At 42.4% G+C, this 20,692-nt stretch overlaps 1 protein-coding gene across 19 annotated transcripts in view; it reads left to right on the top strand.

Annotated features, from left to right (window-relative positions):
* Positions 1-20,692, top strand: part of LOC106590342 (band 4.1-like protein 3) — an 83,418-nt gene that overhangs the window by 31,462 nt on the left and 31,264 nt on the right. For 16 of the 19 annotated variants that reach the window (XM_014181245.3, XM_014181247.3, XM_014181255.3 and 13 more), the window contains exons 2-3: positions 15,393-15,526; positions 16,520-16,723. In XM_014181245.3, the coding sequence (XP_014036720.2) occupies positions 15,404-15,526; positions 16,520-16,723 (327 nt within the window). In that variant the 5' untranslated portion in view covers positions 15,393-15,403. Of the gene's footprint in view, positions 1-15,392; positions 15,527-16,519; positions 16,724-19,220; positions 19,548-20,692 lie in introns of those variants that run through there. The other 3 variants (XM_045710945.2, XM_045710940.2, XM_014181257.3) reach the window with 2 other exon arrangements.

Below are 20,692 nucleotides of genomic sequence, written 5' to 3'. Positions count from 1 at the left end.
GCTACTCATTTGTTTTACACTGAACACAAATATGAACGCAACATGTAAAGTGTTGGTCCCATGTTTCATGAGCTGAAATAAAAGATCCCAGAAATGTTCCATACGCACAAAAACCTTATTTCTCTCAAATGTTGTGGACAAATTTGTTTACATCCCTGTTAGTGAGAATTTCTCCTGGGGACAATAAAAGGCCACTCCAAAATGTGCAGTTTTGTCATACGACGCAATGCCCAAAGATGTCTCAAGCTTTGAGGGAGCGTGCAATTGGCATGCTGACTGCAGGAATGTCCACCAGAGCTGTTGCCAGATTATTTAATGTTAATGTCTCTACCATAAGCTGCCTCCAATGTCATTTTAGAGAACTTGTCAGTACGTCCAACCGGCCTCATAACCGCAAACCACATGTATGGTGTCGTGTGGGTGAGTGGTTTGCGGATGTCAACGTTGTGAATTGAGTGCCCCATGGTGGCGGTGGGGATATGGTATGAGCAGTTATAGGGTTGCAAAGGGTCGAAAATGTAATATAATTAATGTAATATTTCCGGACATTTACCATGAGAAGTTAAGCCCTGGAATTTGGGGAATTTTGCTTAAATTCATCAAAAACGTTAGCTTATAACAGTGAACCTTTTTTGTAGGATACACATTAGGCAATTCTAGGTCTTGTGGCATATTTTGGTTAAACTATCCCCAATTCAATGGAATTGCAACCCACCCTCTGCATGCACAGTGCATTCTTCCATCACATGTGCAGTGCACTCTTCCATCACATGTACAGCTGATTCTCAAGATCTTGCACACTAGTGAGATGCTATTGATCCCACACTACTACACTGTCTGAGCCAAGGACTACATGCTTTATGGTAAGTTTTGATTACAATACTGGGTGGGGTGAATATATTTTATATGACATACAGGATTTTTTGTTAACTAGTAAATAGTAGCCTACATCAAAGTGTGTTTAAATCATTTCTAACTTGTTAACCATTTCTGCTAGTTAGTTTTTGCTACCATGTGGGTTTTAGCTTGCTTGAGCCTACTAACTGAGGAGTGTTAATTCACCTGTTTCCATAGGTTTAATTGTAAAACATTTATCTTACAAAGGAGTTGTTTAATCTAACTACTTAACTATTTATCTGTACATGAAATTGTATTAGGATTTTTTTTTACTCATTTTTTTATAATCCTTACAGGAGAATGCCACGGGCACTATCTGATGTGTGGAGACGTTTCACTGCAGCTAGTGTAGAAGAAAAAGCTGTGTACATTTGAAAATACTGTGCCAAATCATATGTGAAGAATGCAACAAAGATGCAGAATTATCCGGCAAAGTGCAAAAAGTTCCCTCGGCGCTCACAACAAGCAACCTCTGACAAAAGTCCCTCTACATCTATTTGAGATGAAAATGATGAATCTGACACCTTATCTATAGCAACAGCTATTGGTCCTCCTGGAATCAGGTTTTTTGACTCAATGGAGGAACGTAGTCAGAGAAATTCTGATGAATGTCTTGCTCGAGCTGTGTATGCAACTGGTTCACATCTGATGCTCACAGGCAATGTGGATTTGGAGAGATTTCTGAATGTTCTTTGCCCAGCATACACCCCTCCAACCAGACATGCTTTATCTACTCATTTGCTGGATGCAGAGTTCAACAGAGTTCAAGTGAAGATCAAGCAAATCATAGAGAGAGCAGACTGTATTGCAATCATCTCTGATGGGTTGTCAAATGTTTGTGGGCAAAGAATAATTAACTACATAATCCCCCCCCCCCAAACAGTATTCTACAAGAGCACAGACACAAAGGACAATAGACACACTGCTCTCTATATTGAAGATGAGCTGAAGGCAGTCATCAATGACCTTGGACCACAGAAGGTATTTGCACTGGTGACAGACAATGCTGCGAACATGAAGGCTGCTTGATCTAAAGTGGAGGAGTCTTACCCTCACATCACACCCATTGGCTGTGCTGCTCATGCATTGAATCTGCTCCTCAAGGACATCATGGCACTGAAAACAATGGATACACTCTACAAGAGGGGAAGGAGTCTCCAAGAAATGGCTATATCACAGTCTGCCGATATGGACAGCTCCATCAAGTGGATCCTCCTGGATTATGTATTTTGGGAGAGAGTGGTAAGCAGCCTGATACTCCTGAAACCTATAGCAGTAGCCATTGCACGGATTGAGAGAGACAATGCCATTCTGTCTGATGTTCAGACTCTGCTTGCAGATGTAAGAGAAGAAATCCGTACTGCTCTGCACACTTCACTGTTACTCCAAGCAGAGGAAACTGCAGTTCTGAAATACATCAGAAAGCATGAAGACTTCTGCCTGTAGTCCATACACACCGCAAAGTACATGTTGGACCCCAAGTATGCTGGCAAGAGCATCCTGTCTGTTGCAGAGATCAACAAGGCCTATGGTGTCATCACTACCGTGTCTCGCCACCTTGGTCTGGATGAGGGCAAGGTTCTTGGCAGTCTGGTTAAGTACACTTCCAAGCAAGGGCTTTGGGATGGGGATGTGATATGGCAGTCGTGCCAACATATCTCATCAACCACCTGGTGGAAGGACTTTGTGGATCTGAGGATCTTTCCCCTGTTGCCTCCATCATCCTCCAAATCCCAAGAACATCAGCCGCCTCAGAGCGCAACTGGTCCTTGTTTGGGAACACACACACCAAAGCACGCAATAGGCTGACCAATACAAGGGTTGAAGAATTTGTTGTCATTTGGGCAAATTTGAGGCTTTTTGAGCCTGACAATGAGCCATCTTCAACAAGGTTGGAAAGTGACAGTGAAGATGAGGCGGACATTGGGGAGGTCCAGGGAGAAGACATGGAAGCCTGAGAGGAAGACAACCAAAGCTTTAGTTTCTAGACTATCATTTTAAAGATGTATGTTAAAAACTGTTTTTGGGAGATGCGATGGATCATTTGGGATCATTCAATAGTCCCTTTCTTTTGTTGTTGTGAAATCATCCCATGTGAAGAGTCAACTCTTCACATGGAATCAGAAATTCCCCAGGGTAGCTGTTTAGGCCCCTTTTGCTTTTTCAATTTTTACTAACGACATGCCACTGACTTTGAGTAAAGCCAGAGTTTCTATGTATGCGGATGACTCAACACTATACACGTCAGCTACTACAGCGACTGAAATGACTGCAACACTCAACAAAGAGCTGCAGTTAGTTTCAGAGTGGGTGGCAAGGAATAGGTTAGCCCTAAATATTTCTAAAATTAAAATCTTGTATTTGGAACAAAATACTCACTAAATCCTAAACCTCAACTAAATCTTGTAATAAATAATGTGGTAATTTAGCAAGTTGAGATGACTAAACTACTTGGCGTAACACTAGATTGTAAACTGTCATGGTCAAAACATATTGATGCAGTAGTAGCTAAGATTGGGAGAAGTCTGTCTATAATAAAGCGATGCTCTGCCTTCTTAACAACACTATCAACAAGGCAGGTCCTACAGGCCCTAATTTTGTCGCACCTTGACTACTGTTCTATCATGTGGTCAGGTGCCACAAAAAAGGACTTAGGAAAATTGCAATTGGCTCAGAACAGGGAAGCACACTTGGATGTACACAGAGCTAATATTAATAATATGAATGTCAATCTCTCCTGGCTGAAAGTGGAGGAGAGATTGACTTCATCACTACTTTTATTCATGAGAGGTATTGACATGTTGAATGCACCGAGTTGTCTGTCTAAACTACTGGCACACAGCTCGGACACCCATGCATACCCCACAAGACATGCCACAAGAGGTCTCTTCACAGTCCCCAAGTCCAGAACAGACTATGGGAGGCACACAGTACTACATAGAGCCATGACTACATGGAACTCTATTCCACATCAAGTAACTGACGCAAGCAGTAAAATTAGATAAAAAAAAACAGATAAAAAAACACCTTATGGAACAGCGGGGACTGTGAAGCAACACAAACATTGGCACATGCATACACACACACACACACACACACACACACACACACACACACACACACACACACACACACACACACACACACACACACACACACACACATACATACAATAACATACCCACTATACATACACATGGATTTAGTACTGTAGATATGTGGTAGTGGTGGAGTAGGGGCCTGAGGGCACACAGTGTGTTGTGAAATCTGTGAATGTATTGTAATGTTTTAAAATTGTATAAACTGCCTTAATTTTGCTGGACCCCAGGAAGAGTAACTGCTGCTTTGGCAGCAGCTAATGGGGGTCCATAATAAATACAAAAATACAAACTCATTTAATTTAAGTTAAATTCGTAAATCAATAGTTTTTTTATTTTGATTGGAAGGATTTAATCATTTGCAATTATGTCTACTTATGATAAGGTAAAAGGTTTATGTTTCTGTCTCCATATGATATGGTAAATATATCCAATGCAAAAAACATCTACATTTAAATGGTATTAATATTAATTTGCATATATTTCCATTTATTCCCATTAAATCCCATATATTCCCGTTAATTCCCACGGAAAGTTTCCACCTCAGAATATTCCCCAAAATGTGCAACCGTAGGCAGTAAGCTACGGAAAATGAACACAATTGCATTTTATCGATGACAATTTGAATGCACAGAGATACCGTGATGAGATCTTGAGGCCCATTGTCGCAAGGATCTGTACACAATTCATGAAAGCTGAAAATGACTGATTTCCTTATAGGAACTGTAACTCATTTATATTTTTGTTCAGTATGGATGACATGTTATTTTTTGTGGAACTACTGGCCTTTATCTCTGTGGTGAAATCCTGTTTTCTCTTGAATTCCCCCCCCTTGCTTCATTGGCCATGAAAGTTGATTCATTCTGGTTGAAATATCAGCTCCTTTGTCAAGTAAATTTTTACTCCTTTATCTGATAAATAAATGACCTTCAGATGATGGCTTGAATAATTCAGATTTCTGCATACTACGAACATAGGAGAAATGCAAATTTGTCCAATGATTTTTCAAGCGAAAATACAGAACATTTACAGCAGTTGATGATTCTAAATTCCTTGTATCAGTACGGCTAGAAAGGATTTCCTGACCTTCACGGGATCTTTCTTGTTTGTTCTGTTTTCTCTGCTGCTTTAATATTAGCCCAACAGAAGACTGCTATGCTGGCCTAAATTGGGCTGCAGTTTACTGGTGTTCCTGCTGTTTAGCCTGGACTATCTTTAATGTTGCCATAGTAACTACCACAACAATGGCCACCTTTGTGTCTTTTTTGGGGGCTCCTTTTGTCAAGGTGTTTTGCAGAGCATGGACAATAGTGATAATATTTTATGAAAATGTGATGCACAGTAGGCTACAGATGTAAGATCTTAGGAAGTATGAATTATTATGTGGAAATATGAATTATTATGTGGATTATAATTAATGGGCATTTTTGTAAGGGTTGATACATTTTTCGTAAGGGAAAATCAAGTCTGACATAGTGGAAATTACAAACTTCAGAAGTCTTTTTAAACCTCAAATGCACTGAAAAGTTAGTTTTTTTTCTCAAGGGGGGGGGGCAAAATATTATGGTAGGCTACACTGTCCCGCGAATGTTCCGCAAAATCATCCCGCATTTGTGTATTTTAAATGTGGTCACCCTACTTCCATAAAACCTAGTAATAAATGACCAGAAAGTCCTTGCACAGCGGAAAAGCATGTTTTGCAGTTGACTTGAAACTGTAACGTAAACATTCTTTACTTTGATTGAATAGGTTCCTACACTCTCAGAAAAAAAGGGTTCTAAAAGGGTTCTGCGGCTGTCCCCATAGGAGAAACCTTTTTGGGTCCAGGTAGCACTCTTTTGGGTTCCATGTAGAACCCTCTGTGGAAAGGGCTCTACATGGAACCCAAAAGGGTTCTACATTGAACCAAAAGGGTTCTACCTGGAAGCAAAAGGGTTTTTTCAAAGGGTTCTCCTATGGGGACAACCGAAGAACCCTTTTTGGTACTAGATAGCACCTATCTAACAGTCTTCACTCTGTGTGGCTGATTTCATCCCTGAACCACCATAGAAGAAAAGAGACATGGGGGAAATAAAATCCTACGTTAGAGGATTGGGACACGTCCCATTTCTCTCTCTCCAGGGGTCAGTGGGGCTGTCTCAGAATATTTCTCAATATCCCCTTTGGTGGAGAGCTCGGAGCAGCTCCCATCAGTACCTATCAGCCTCTGAGAAGCAGAGCATGCTGTGGGATATTTTTTGCTCACTGAAAGAAACGAGAGGAAACTCAGCCGTTGCCTTCTTCCTGTTTGCTACACATTTGTTTGATGTGGTGTAAAACGCAATTGAGATGAGATTGTCCTGAGCTTTTGTAAGCTTTAATCTTCTCTATCTCAAACTCGCTCAAGCGTTATCTCACTCACTAGCCCCTCCCTCTCTTGTTTGATTGCATTATTCTTTTATATCTGGGCTGTAGTGCCTTTCGTCCTCTTTGACCCCGGGCGTGTTTAGTCTCCGTAAAGCAAAGTCAACTCTCTGTTTTCCCAAACAAAGCTAGAATCACCCTGAGACAGAGGCAAACATCAAACAAGCTTGACAGGGGAGAGAGATGATTGTGGCTCACTGTTTTATCGGAGTGAAGCTGATGTCAGTTAGTCTGTTGACGTGCTGTCAACCTGTTCAATAGACCGACCAGCTTGAACCAATAAGTGCTCAGAGTCATTCCCAATTCAAACACCAGATTAAAATGATTGAAATCACAATCAACACATAGCATTTCTATGAACCAGAATTCCCTGACTACATCAGAGATGTTCTGTAGAGTCATTGGCTGTAGCCTCACAGGGCTTCCCTGGTGGTGAAGCAGTGTTGAGTCTATCCGGGCCTGGATGAGTTAACCAGCCAGTGACCCATTAGACATGAGTCATGGGATGAGCGGGAAACATACAGTATGTGCTCGTTTTCACAGCGTCATTTACACTTAATTGGTCTTTTCATTGTACTTCACAGCAGGAGGGGTGAAGTAGGAAAGCAAAGGCTAGCTTTTTCAAACAGAAATTTGCATCCTGCATCACAAACTCCAAAATGTTCTGGGACACTGTAAAGTCCATGGAGAATAAGAGCACCTCCTCCCAGCTGCCCACTGCACTGAGGATAGGAAACACTGTCACCACCAATAAATCCACAATAATTGAGAATTTCAATAAGCATTTTTCTACGGCTGGCTATGCTTTCCACCTGGCCACCCCTACCCTGGTCAACAGCCCTGCACCCCCCACAGCAACTTGCCCAAGCCTCCTCCATTTCTCCTCCACCCAAATCCAGATAGCTGATGTTCTGAAAGAGCTGCAAAATCTGGACCCCTACAAATCAGCAGGGCTTAAGAATCTGGACCCTCTCTTTCTAAAATTATCAGCCGAAATTGTTGCAACCCCTATTACTAGCCTGCTCAACCTCTCTTTCGTATCGTCTGAGGTGCCCAAAGATTGGAAAGCTGCCGTGGTCATCCCCCTCTTCAAAGGGGGAGACACTCTAGACCCAAACTGCTACAGTCCTATATCTATCCTACCCTGCCTTTCTAAGGTCTTCGAAAGCCAAGTTAACAAACAGATTACCGACCATTTCGAATCCCACCATACCTTCTCCGCTATGCAATCTGGTTTCCGAGCTGGTCATGGGTGCACCTCAGCCACGCTCAAGGTCCTAAACAATATCCTAACCACCATCGATAAGAGACAATACTGTGTAGCTGTATTCATCGACCTGGCCAAGGCTTTCGACTCTGTCAATCACCACATTCTTATCGGCAGACTCAACAGCCTTGGTTTCTCAAATGACTGCCTCACCTGGTTCACCAACTACTTCTCAGACAGAGTTCAGTGTGTCAAATTGGAGGGCCTGTTGTCCGTACCTCTGGCAGTCTCTATGGGGGTACCACAGGGTTCAATTCTCGGGCCGACTCTTTTGTCTGTATACATCAATGATGTCGCTCTTGCTGCTGGTGATTCTCTGATCCACCTCTACGCAGACGACACCATTCTGTATACTTCTGGCCCTTCTTTGGACACTGTGTTAACAAACCTCCAGACGAGCTTCAGTGCCATCCATCTCTCCTTCCGTGGCCTCCAACTGCTCTTAAACGCTAGTAAAACTAAATGCATGCTCTTCAACCGATCGCTGCCCGCACCTACCCGCCCGTCCAGCATCATTACTCTGGACGGCTCTGACTTAGAATACAACTACAAATACCTAGGTGTCTGGTTAGACTGTAAACTCTCCTTCCAGACTCACATTATGCATCTCCAATCCAAAATTAAATCTAGAATCGTCTTCCTATTTCGCAACGAAGCCTCCTTTACTCATGCTGTCAAACATACCCTCGTAAAACTGACTATCCTGCCGATGCTCGACTTCGGGCGATGTCATTTACAAAATAGCCTCCAACACTCTACTCAGCAAATTGGATGCAGTCTATCACAGTGCCATTCGTTTTGGCACCAAAGCCTCATATACTACCCACCACTGCGACCTGTATGATCTCGTTCACTGGCCCTCGCTTCATATTCGTCGCCAAACCCACTGGCTCCAGGTCATCTATAAGTCTTTGCTAGGTAAAGCCCCGCCTTATCTCAGCTCACTGATCACCATAGCAGCACCCACCCATAGCACGCGCTCCATCAGGTATATTTCACTGGTCACCTCCAAAGCCAATTCCTCCTTTGGCCACCTTTCCTTCCAGTTCTCTGCTGCCAATGACTGGAACGAATTGCAAAAATCACTGAAGCTGGAGACTCCTATCTCCCTCACTAACTTTAAGCACCAGCTGTCAGAGCAGCTCACAGATCACTGCACCTGTACATATCCCATCTGTAAATAGCCCATCCAACTACCTCATCCCCATACTGTTATTTATTTTTGCTCCTTTGCACGCCAGTATATCTACTTGCACATTCATCTTCTGCACATCTTTCATTCCAGTGTTTAATTGCTAAATTGTAATTATTTCGCCACTATGGCCTATTTATTGCCTTACCTCCCTTATCTTACCTCATTTGCACACACTGTATATAGACTTTTTTCTATTGTGTTATTGACTGTATGTTTGTTTATTCCATGTGTAACTCTGTGTTGTTGTTTGTGTCGCACTGCTTTGCTTTATCTTGCCCAGGTCGCAGTTGTAATTGAGAACTTGTTCTCAACTAGCCTACCTGGTTAAATAAAGGTGAAATAAAAAATAAATAAAAAAAGTCACACATGCACACACACACACACACACACACACACACACACACACACACACACACACACACACACAAATATTTGTAATTTCAGCCTGGAAGGTTGTGTTTACTGAGCTCATTCCCTTCATGGTCTCTATGTCACAGACTCATCACTACTCCTACAGCAGATTAATAATACAGACTCATCACTACTCCTACAGCAGATTAATAATACAGACTCATCACTACTCTTACAGCAGATTAATAATACAGACTCATCACTACTCTTACAGCAGATTAATAATACAGACTCATCACTACTCATACAGCAGATTAATAATACAGACTCATCACTACTCATACAGCAGATTAATAACACAGACGCATCACTACTCTTACAGCAGATTAATAATACAGACTCATCACTACTCATACAGCAGATTAATAATACAGACTCATCACTACTCATACAGCAGATTAATAATACAGACTCATCACTACTACAGCAGATGAATAATACAGACTCATCACTACTCCTACAGCAGATTAATAATACAGACTCATCACTACTCATACAGCAGATTAATAATACAGACTCATCACTACTACAGCAGATGAATAATACAGACTCATCACTACTCCTACAGCAGATTAATAATACAGACTCATCACTACTCCTACAGCAGATTAATAATACAGACTCATCACTACTAATACAGCAGATGAATAATACAGACTCATCACTACTCCTACAGCAGATTAATAATACAGACTCATCACTACTCATATAGCCGATTAATAATACAGACTCATCACTACTCTTACAGCAGATGAATAATACAGACTCATCACTACTCCTACAGCAGATTAATAGAGTTATGGTGGTGTAGCGTGGGGGATTTGGGGAAGGGGGCAACAGGTGTTTGACTTTACTGTATTGCTAGTCGATCACTCTCTCCTCATCCAAGCTTCTCCGCAATCTATGCTCCTATTCTGTTTTCAGTTGGTATCATTGGTAGGGGCTTGTGTGCGTAACTATTTCTCATATGTCCTTTCTCATCTCACAATTGTAGCGAAGAAGTTAAATGCGTTTAACGTTAGTCTGTAAACTAATTATAAACCCTTTATAAAGTAAAAAGATTATGTTCCAGTCTCCAATTTCACCCGTCCTCCTTCACTTTTGGCGAGATATTTTTTCCCCGTCTGCACACATGAACAGGCCACATTTGGGAGCGGTTCATTTCAAAATCTAATGCCCTTGTTGTGTGGCCGTAAATTTTATTAGCGTTTATCCGCTCACAGTCTTTTTACCTCTTTGAATTCTCCCCTGGCATTAGTTTAAAACTTGACTTTTTGCCTGGCCAATTTACTATTTCTGTCATCTTTAGAGGTAAAAAATATGCGTTTTGTTTTCAAGAAAATACACATTCTTTAACTATATGTAAATGACGATAGATTATACTATATTTGCAGTCAACGTTAGGTTAATGAAGCTTAAGTTATGCAAGTCAGGGAAACATTGTTTCTAGTAAAAAATTATAATCATTTACCATTACGCTATAATCTTTCTGATTACATCCACACTCGCAGGTAATATGGCATCTTTTTACAAATTGATGCTAATGCATTCTGACAAGAATCTTTGCATTATGATGATGAATTTGCATTAGCCCTACATAGGGCTGCTGCAGTGACCGTATTACCGCCACACCGGCGGCCACGAGTCATGAAGGCAGTCAAATTCCACGTGACTGTTTAGTCACAGTAATTAGTCTTTTCCAAACTCTGATGCTGCTCATTAGTAGCCTACCAAACGTGCTAACTGCCTGGTACTCAGCACTCTATTGTCCCTCTAATCACTCTGACATCAATGCAAATGTATTCGAAAATGGAATCAAACACTTCATGAGCTCATGTTGCGCAACATTTCTATAGGCTATGCAATTGGTGAGAAAACAGAGTAATGGCCTCTACTAAATAGGCTAGGCCTACTATATATATTTCTCAACTTTCCTAATATTAAGCACATTGCTTATCTTTACAACAGGAGTATAGACTACCTGGCTGGCATGAAAATGAATCACTGGAAAAGCGTTCTCCATCCGCTATTTAACATTTACATTTTAGTCATTTAGCAGACGCTCTTATCCAGAGCGACTTACAGTAGTGAATGCATACATTTCATACTTTTTTTACTCTGTACTGGTCCCCCGTGGGAATCGAACCCACAACCCTGGCGTTGCAAACACCATGCTCTACCAACTGAGCCACACGGGACCAGTGAATAGATGACATGTATTTCTTCCCGCTGCCAATTTTTTGATACAGGTGCATGATAATGGTCCATTCTGAATCAAAGCAAATTTCACATATATTATTTAGTATATGTAAAGACAAAATTAAATCAAGAATAGTCTGATGGGTGACAATATTAGCCTATCACTTATATATTATCACTTGTGAATGATGCCCAGCATAAGAAACAGCCTTTTTTTCTTGGCTTTTTCGAATCATAGTTGCACACATCAAGTAACCTAGCCTATAGGTCTATATGTTTTCAAAAGGTTTATATCACAACTAAAGTGTCCAAAAAACGTATTTAAATTAAGCATATTAATTTGCTTTACAAGGGGTTTAGAGCCTAACTGGCATACATAAACAGTGCGTGACTTTCAAGTTTAGGTAAGATAATTTTCACCATAAAAATGCACCTTTATAATAATCGCATTTGTAGTCACTTTTGATAATGGTGTTTTCCCGCTAATGGAACATTGCTGCTTATAGCCTACTGCCATGTGCACATTGATGCGCGTATAATGTGAAGAAATAGCCTAATAGCTTATTAACATTTTAAGGTAAACGTTCTAATCTGTTGTGTCAGCCACATTGCGTAAAACATGATTTTGATGCTAGGGCTTGTATTAATTAAAACTTTCCCAGACTACGTTTGGAATATTTATTTCTCGCATAGAATAGAATAGGTCGACTTTTGTACTATGGGGGATAGTAGATTGACATAGGCTAGTGCTTTTGCTGTTTGTTAGGCCTTCACATCTTGTTGGCTGTCGAAAAGTAAGTGTGGACAGTTGTTCCAATATCTTCAATATGCTCCTCAGAACTGGATAAGGATGCACGCAGTTGCGTTCCTGATGTGTCTGTTTTCACTTGTAGCCTGTGAGAAAGACCCGATCACGTGATGGAGAGCAGCAATCAGGGAGAAGGGCACAGCAAAGGCATTGATTGTTTTAGGGTGCATTGCAGCCACAAAGGGGATGCCCCTGTGAAATTCGAGTCATTATCAAGTGATTGTCAAATTGTGAATGAGAGACTAATGAAGTGTGTACAGCCTATGCAACAAAAACAAAAACAAAGCGGAGCTCATGCCTTTCAAGCGACTTTTTACAAATCATCATTGGAGTCTCATCATGCAGCCTTAAAATGTATTCAAAATCAAAACATATAGCCCAACGTTTGTAAAACAACTAAAGTTACATTAATAACTCTAAATTAAACATTTAGGAATAACTATTTCTTTGTTAACCGCTCAACACAGAATAGCCGCATGTGCACACTCCCTCAAATCGTTTGGAGAAAATATTTATATTTTATTCAGCTTTGTTCAATTGTATTCTTCATACTATTAAATCATATAAAATAATGCCACAGAATTCTAAGCACATCTTGTCTGCTAAATGAGGACAACTCAGAGTATGCTAACATAAGGACAACTCAGAGTATGCTATTTTGTTCTTCTGAAATAGACTACATTTTCTTTATATCATGCTTCTTTAGACCTGTCTAAAATAAATCATGGATTTATTGTGATGGAGTAGACTATATCACATGGATTTATTAGACTTTTTAAAATGGAAATGTTCCAAAGGTCTGCATCAGTGGCTTGTAGGCCATGTGTGGAAGCCAGGAGATGCTAAATATGTTTATGTTAATTAACGGTCAATTACCGTGAGACCGACAGTTATTTGCTTGACAATCACCGGCTGATGAAATTTCGTGACCGCCACAGCCCTTTTTTTTTTGTATTTTGTTCATTATGCAGAGACATACTCATGTCGTAGTTAGTCTACATCCCTTCCCTTCCAGCTTTTACATCCGCTTTGTCCTGAAGCTCGGATATGGAAAATCATGTTGGAGATTGGTATTGACGTTTTTATTGCTTATCTATGGTTTTCATGGCAACAGGGTCCGGTCCTCATAGCTGGCCTCCTCCAATCCGTCACCTCTTTGGTTGGAATAAACGGATGGAGAGCTTATAGTGTGTCTGACAACCTTCTGCCTGGTCAGCAGTGCACACTGACCTATATTACAGATTGTAGATTAAACCAAGAGAAGGTTCCACAGGCTTACGGCCCACAGAGCCCATTTCAAACCCAGCTAGGATAAACCGTTGTTGAATGAGGAAGAATGAAATACTCTCAAAAGTGTATCTCTAGGGCATGTGTATCTGGTGGACCTCACAGAGTCTTTGTATTATCTGTATTCATCGCAACGCTGAGCATTAATTGAATTAAAGCATTATGGAATGAACACAGTGAGTTCAATGCCAGTTCATGATGTGTTGCTGAGGGCATGTTTTTGTAAGATGTTCAAACAACTTAAGTGCTACTTTGACTTAGTTTCTGAGGTAGAAAGCAGTAAAGAACATTACTCTTAACTGGCCGTTTACAGTAGTAGCTGATTGGGTGTGGTACATATTTGAACCCTGCATACTCTGACTGCCATGGGTGGGTAGGGGTGTCATGGCACCTGTCTACGTGTGTGTGCATGCCTCAGCATGTTTACGTTTAATATGTCTGTGTGTGTTTGCCCATGTTTTTGTGCATTAGTGTGTGTGTGTGTGTGTGTGTGTGTGTGTGTGTGTGTGTGTGTGTGTGTGTGTGTGTGTGTGTGTGTGTGTGTGTGTGTGTGTGTGTGTGTGTGTGTGTGTGTGTGTGTGATACTGGAACCCCGGCACCATGTGTGCGGAGACCTGAAGGGGTAACTGAGCCCAGTCCCATGTTGTGGTGATACAGTATAAATAGCCCTAAAGCTCTGACAACCCTGCCACAGCCCACTGTGTGTGTGTGTGTGTGTGTGTGTGTGTGTGTGTGTGTGTGTGTGTGTGTGTGTGTGAAAGCCACACTTCCCCAGCCAAACACTTCCAGCTATGCTGGCTAAAGTTCACATACTAACGTCTCCCTTTCCTTACTACTGAGATTTATTACAGATTCATTACAGCATGGGTACATCTTAATGACAGTAATACATATTCACTGTGATTATTTTGGAGTTAGCACGTGGGAATTATTAAATAGTAATAGGTTGTTTATAAGGTGTCAAATGATAAGCGAATGAACTGTAATGGAGTCTAGAGTGTCGTTTTCTTTACAGAATAAAGACTAATTTGATATTTTTGACTGACTTTGTCCTTTCAGACAGCTGAATATATTGAAATGGTTTTACCATTACAGTGTGTTCTCAGGGGAACCCATATACACAACATTCTAAGTCCTTATGGTTTGTCAATGGAAAATGGGGCCATCATCATGCATATCAAAAATATAGTATTGTAAATTGTACTGCACTGTTGTAGTTACCAGTTACACCTCGATTCATTTACATTTGAAAGACACTTGGTGGACACTGATGGACTGTCACAATGAGACATTGAGGTATATTCATGCTGGGGCGAGTGTGACATGTCTCACAACTCTTCACTGATTTAATCTGAGTTGAATCACCTGCTGTCTCAAAGAAGCTTATTATATAGAGAAGTACTGTAGTGTCACCTCTGTTTCAACCTTGAAGCTATGTAAAATACATTAGTAGTCAAATCAATGCTGACTTTCACATTACAAGAGCTTCTTATCATGGCTGTTGTCCTAGATATGTTTGGCGTACTTCATTGCTATGCAGGTTATTCTTGATTGATCCCAGATGAACACATATATGGATCTCTTCCTCAGATTGACGGTGTGGTGGTTGGAAATATGATTATGTCTCTGCATTGCAGAAAGAATTGAGGGTACATATTATTATAGCATTTCATTTTCAATTTGTTAGATTTCAGTTGTATCTAGAAATGTGGCCATGTATTAGGGCATGTGCTGCAACTGTCGTCTTGTGTTGAATTAGATATTTTTTTTTGTCTCAGTCGAAATTCTTCCATCTTCTTTTGTGTGTATTTATTTGCTGTGTTGTAGGGTGAATCGTCATGACGACAGAACCAAATTCAGAGTCCAGCGCGGACCAGCAGGAGGCCAGTGCGGTTCCACTCCTGGAGGCGGACTCTTTCCCCCCGGCCGCCGCCCACAGCACGCCTGTCAGGAAGAAGCAGGTTAGCCACACCCACAAAAAACAGCACCGTCGCGGAGTTTCTAAACCCAGAGGCGCAACATCGCGAGACTTCCGGGTTGTGAAGCAAGCCAAGTAGACAAGGCCGAGGTTTGGGAAGTTAATGAGAGAAGTGAAATATTATTCCTTATTTGTTAATTTTCTCGAAATCTAAAGGCACAACCTAGATTCGAGTCAATGACTTAAGTAGTCAAACATGTTATTACTCCAACCTCGTGAAAGTGACAATCTAAAACATTTTCATTTTCATCAAAAAACACTTTATAACGGCCTGCACATGTGCAGTTCGGCACAAGACGGCCGTTAGACCTGATGACCTGTTTCTGAGCATGAGCTTAGCTAGCCAGCGTTGCTATGACATCGCCTACAAGCGTGATCGTGTATTTCTATTGGAGGAGCCTATCTTCATACTGGCACCGTCATCCTCATTTAGCCTATACAGTAAATGACGTGGGAATAGGCTTTAAATTACTGAATTTGAAACATTTGATACAATATCAAACAGCCACAGTAGTACTATTCAGGTTTATAATAAACAAGTGTCCAAATCATTTCTCCTTAAAAGGATACTTCTGGATTTTGGCAATAAACCCTTTATTTACAGCATCATGACTAGTTGTGTTCAAGCCACATTAAAAAGTAATTTATTTTTCCCATTTAAATGATGTATTTATTATTAGGATCATTAAAAAATGTTACCCTCCCCCCCGAATGTCATGATGTAATTCACACTCTGACTCAGAGACATAAAAATAGAATCCAAAAGTTAATCTGAGTAGATACAGGGTTTCATTGCCAAAATCCAGAAGTATCCCTTTAACATTTCCGTCACATTCATCCGGCCCGCCAACTATTTATTCCACTTGACCATTCGTGTCACAACCGGTTGGGTCCAAAACAACACATTATCATAATCATACCACTTTTACATTCTCATCACAGTGCTATGGTAAAACCTGTGCCCCCCCCTGTCCAGAACGGCGAGAGAGCGGAGGGAGGCGTGGTCCCACAGGAGAATCAGCTTGAGCCATCGCAGGCGGAGGAGGACAGGACCTCACACAGGTCGTCCACCAGTAAGCTGTCCAGGTCCCCCGGTGGAGGCCGGAGCGTCCGCAGCTACAAGACCATGCAGTGCAAGGTCACCCTGCTTGATGGCTCCGACTACACCTGTGTGGTGGAGGTGGGTGAAGGGGGTCACCGCTTGGGGTTGAGGGGAGTTTAGCAGGTAGGTGGGTTAACGTGTGTGTAGGGATGGGTTGGTGTGTGTGTGTGTGTGTGTGTGTGTGTGTGTGTGTGTGTGTGTGTGTGTGTGTGTGTGTGTGTGTGTGTGTGTGTGTGTCTGTGTGTGTGTGTGTGTGTGTGTGTGTGTGTGTGTGTGTGTGTGTGTGTGTGTGTTGCAGAGTTCACCAGAGATCAGAAGGGGCAGGACATTTATTTATCAAAGTTAGTATCACTGACTTATCATTTCTTTCTCAAGTCATACTTTGTGGGGTTGGCTCAAAGTTGGCTTGAGATAGTTTTTTATCATGCTGAATTGATGACGTCTCCTTCTACTAAGTCACCTCTGTCTACATGAATTGAGTGGACATTAATGGTATTGTTCTACTGGAAGACTAACGCTGACAATATAGGTTAGCAAGCTTATCTATATGCATGGCTTTTCCTTTATTTCCTGTATTATCTGATCTTAACATAATTAAAGACTATGGAAGCTTGCCCCAATGGAATTCACTCTGCTTTTAACGTTATTGTAATAAACTCCCCTTAGACCTAATACTTGGCTGTATACATTGAAAAACACCCCATCCCCCACCGGTGCATAATCAGACAGTTTTTTGGCCAACACCGCCGTTTTCCCTCTAAGCAGACATCATCCATCACTCTGGATAAATCTGTCCATTCCTACACATTTACTGCTTTGTCTCCACAAAAAACAGAGGTTCTGTTCTTCAGCTTCCAGGCAACTCTGTTGACCAACTACTGGAGAGAAACCAATCTATTAGTGCAGTTTGAGCCCCAGGCTGGATATGGCCAGATTAGTCGGTACATCCAATGGAAAAAGATAAAGCATTGTGGCCGGTTGGCTCCGTCGTTTGTTGGTGACTCTGTGTTGGTGGCCATGGGAAAGCGACACTGCGAAGAGAGGGGTGTGGCTCCGGGCTAAACATGCTGCAGTGATTATTGACTGGCTCTTTCCCTGGCAGAGAGGACAGAGGAGAGATAGGGGGGGAGAAAGGTGGATCAGAGAGGGATGAGGGAGGAGAGGACAGAGGAGAGGACAGAAGAGGAAGAGAGGGGATAAGGGAGGGGAGGAGAGATATGGTAATGTTTTGGGGGGATAGAGGTCAGGAGAGAGGAGAGGGGGGATAGAGGTCAGGAGTGAGGAAAGGGGGGATAGAGGTCAGGAGAGAGGAGAGGGGGGATAGAGGTCAGGAGTGAGGAAAGGGGGGATAGAGGTCAGGAGTGAGGAAAGGGGGGATAGAGGTCAGGAGAGAGGAAAGGGGGGATAGAGGTCAGGAGTGAGGAAAGGGGGATAGAGGTCAGGAGAGAGGAAAGGGGGATAGAGGTCAGGAGAGAGGAAAGGGGGGATAGAGGTCAGGAGAGAGGAAAGGGGGATAGAGGTCAGGAGAGAGGAGAGGGGGGATAGAGGTCAGGAGAGAGGAAAGGGGGGATAGAGGTCAGGAGAGAGGAAAGGTGGGATAGAGATCAGGAGAGAGGAAAGGGGGATAGAGGTCAGGAGAGAGGAGAGGGGATAGAGGTCAGGAGTGAGGGGATATAAGTCAGGAGAGAGGGGAAAGGAGAGGTAGAGAGGAGAGTGGAAAGGCTTGAGGGGAGAAGGGAGATGGATACACTCTTAGAAAAAAGGGTTCCAAAAGGGTCCTTTGGTTGTCCTTTTTGGTTCCAGATAGAACTCATTTGGGTTCCATGTAGAACCCTCTGGGAAAAGGGTCTACATGGAACCCAAAAGGGTTCTACCTGGAACCAAAAGGATTCTGCCTGGAGCCAAAAAGGGTTCTTCAAAGGGTTCTCCTATGGGGACAACCGACGAACCCTTTTAGATTGTAGATAGTACCTTTAGAGAGAGGTGAGAGAGGGGCAAGGAGTTTACTGAGGGGATAAAAAGAGAGGAGCGGGTGATGGCATGACATCCCCTCCTCTCTCGCAGTGACATGCACAGTGTCACGTCTGTCACAGGCCACTCCGCTTCTGGGTCACATGGTCTGAATCATCAATGTCGCTCTAACCTCCCAAGTCACCGCTACAACATTCCACTTAACTACCCATCAGCCCCATCAATGCCACAACAACACTCCTATAGTGAATCCAAATCACCCCCTCGCCCCTACCAACTCGCTCGGAGGTCCCTCCGTTGTCACGTGTTGCTGACAAAACTCTGAGAACGACTTTCAGTGAGTGGCGATGGGATCAATAAACCCATCAACTTCGGGACACACTCGTTAAATAGTATTTTAAAAAAGCATGACATTCAAATGAACAAATCCCCCTGTTGTTTTACAAGATATAAACTCAGTAACAGTTCAACATTTCATTTGGGAGGTATTTCATCTGTTAGCTTCATGTGTCAAGTCTCGAAATCAGACATAATCTAATGCACGTGGCGTATAATTAGGCACGCCTCTCCATTCTTTAGTATCAAATTGCGCCAACTCCATCGATATCGCGGTGCATGTCGGGATAGTACTTCACTCTGAAGCCTTGCTGGCTTGGCCGAAGCAGCTATCGGAAGGTCTAATTAGCCTCTAAACCCTCAATATTTTTCAGTCCCTCAGCTTTGGGACACTTGTGCATTTGGCGAAGGCGCGCGGGAGCGAGCAAATGGAGGGCCGAGGGGAAGGGAGTGATTTGAGATTGAGCCCTAGTCATGGATGTAGCGACGTAGAGGAGCTAGGGAAGTGGAAACACCTTTTTCTCTCCATCTCTGTTTGTCCTCATTGTTCAGGAGCTACATTCTTTGTTTGGATGTTGTTTGGGTCACTCAGACAGTGAGTGACATCGCTGAAGTGCTCCTTCTGGTGATTGGAAGGGGAAATTAAGGCTGCAGAGATGATCCTCTTTAGCGTTAGCCACTAGCTGCCCAAGGCTAATGCACATAGTTTATATTGTTCCTATATTACTGTGTGTTTAATAAGGTTGTGGTGGTTAAGTGGTACCCCAAGAGGTCGTACGACCTGGGAAATCGCTTAACTGCATTTCACAGTAAATCCCGGAGATGAGCATTTTCCTCATTTATACAGTATAGTCGGAAAGTATTTACAACCCTTTGTCTTTTTCCACATTTTGTTACGTTACAGCCTTATTCTAAAATGGATTACATCGTTTGTCTTTTTCTCATCAATCTACACACAATACCCCATAATGACAAAGCAAAAACAGGTTTTTAGAATTGTTTGCAAAACTGGAAATAACACATTTACATAAGTATTCAGACCCTTTACTCAGTACTTTGTTGAAGCACCTTTGGCAGCGATTACAGCCTCAAGCCTTCTTGGGTATGACGCTACAAGCTTGGCACACATGTATTTGGGGAGTTTCTCCCATTCTTCTCTGCAGATCCTCTCAAGCTCTGTCAGGTTGGATGGGGAATGTTGCTGCGCTGCTATTTTCAGGTCCCTCCAGAGATGTTCGATTGGGTTCAAGTCCGGGCTCTGGCTGGGCCACTCAAAGACATTCAGAAACTTGTCCCGAAGCCACTCCTGTGTTGTCTTGGTTGTGTGCTTAGGGTCGTTGTCCTGTTGGAAGGTGAACCTTTTCCCCAGTCTGAGGTCCTGAGTGCTCTGGAGCAGGTTTTCATCAAGGATCACTCGGTACTTTGCTCCGTTCATCTTTCCCATGATCCTGAATAGTCTCCCAGTCCCTGCCGCTGAGAAACATCCCCACAGCATGATGCTGCCTTCACCATTCTTCACTGTAGGGATGGTGCCAGGTTTCCTCCAGATGTGACGCTTGGCATTCAGGCCAAGGAGTTCAATCTTGGTTTCATCAGACCAGAGAATCTTGTTTCTCATGGTCTGAGAGTCCTTTAGGTGCCTTTTCGCAAATTCCAAACCGGCTGTCATGTGCCTTTTACTGAGGAGTGGCATCCATCTGGTCGCTCTACCATAAAAGCCTGGTTTGTGGAGTGCTGCTG

This window comes from Salmo salar, chromosome 29 (genome assembly GCF_965601325.2).
Source record: "Salmo salar chromosome 29, fSalSal1, whole genome shotgun sequence".
NCBI classification, from domain to species: Eukaryota; Metazoa; Chordata; class Actinopteri; order Salmoniformes; family Salmonidae; genus Salmo; species Salmo salar.
Note: the sequence above shows the minus strand (reverse complement) of the source record. Positions and strands in the feature narration are given on the sequence as shown.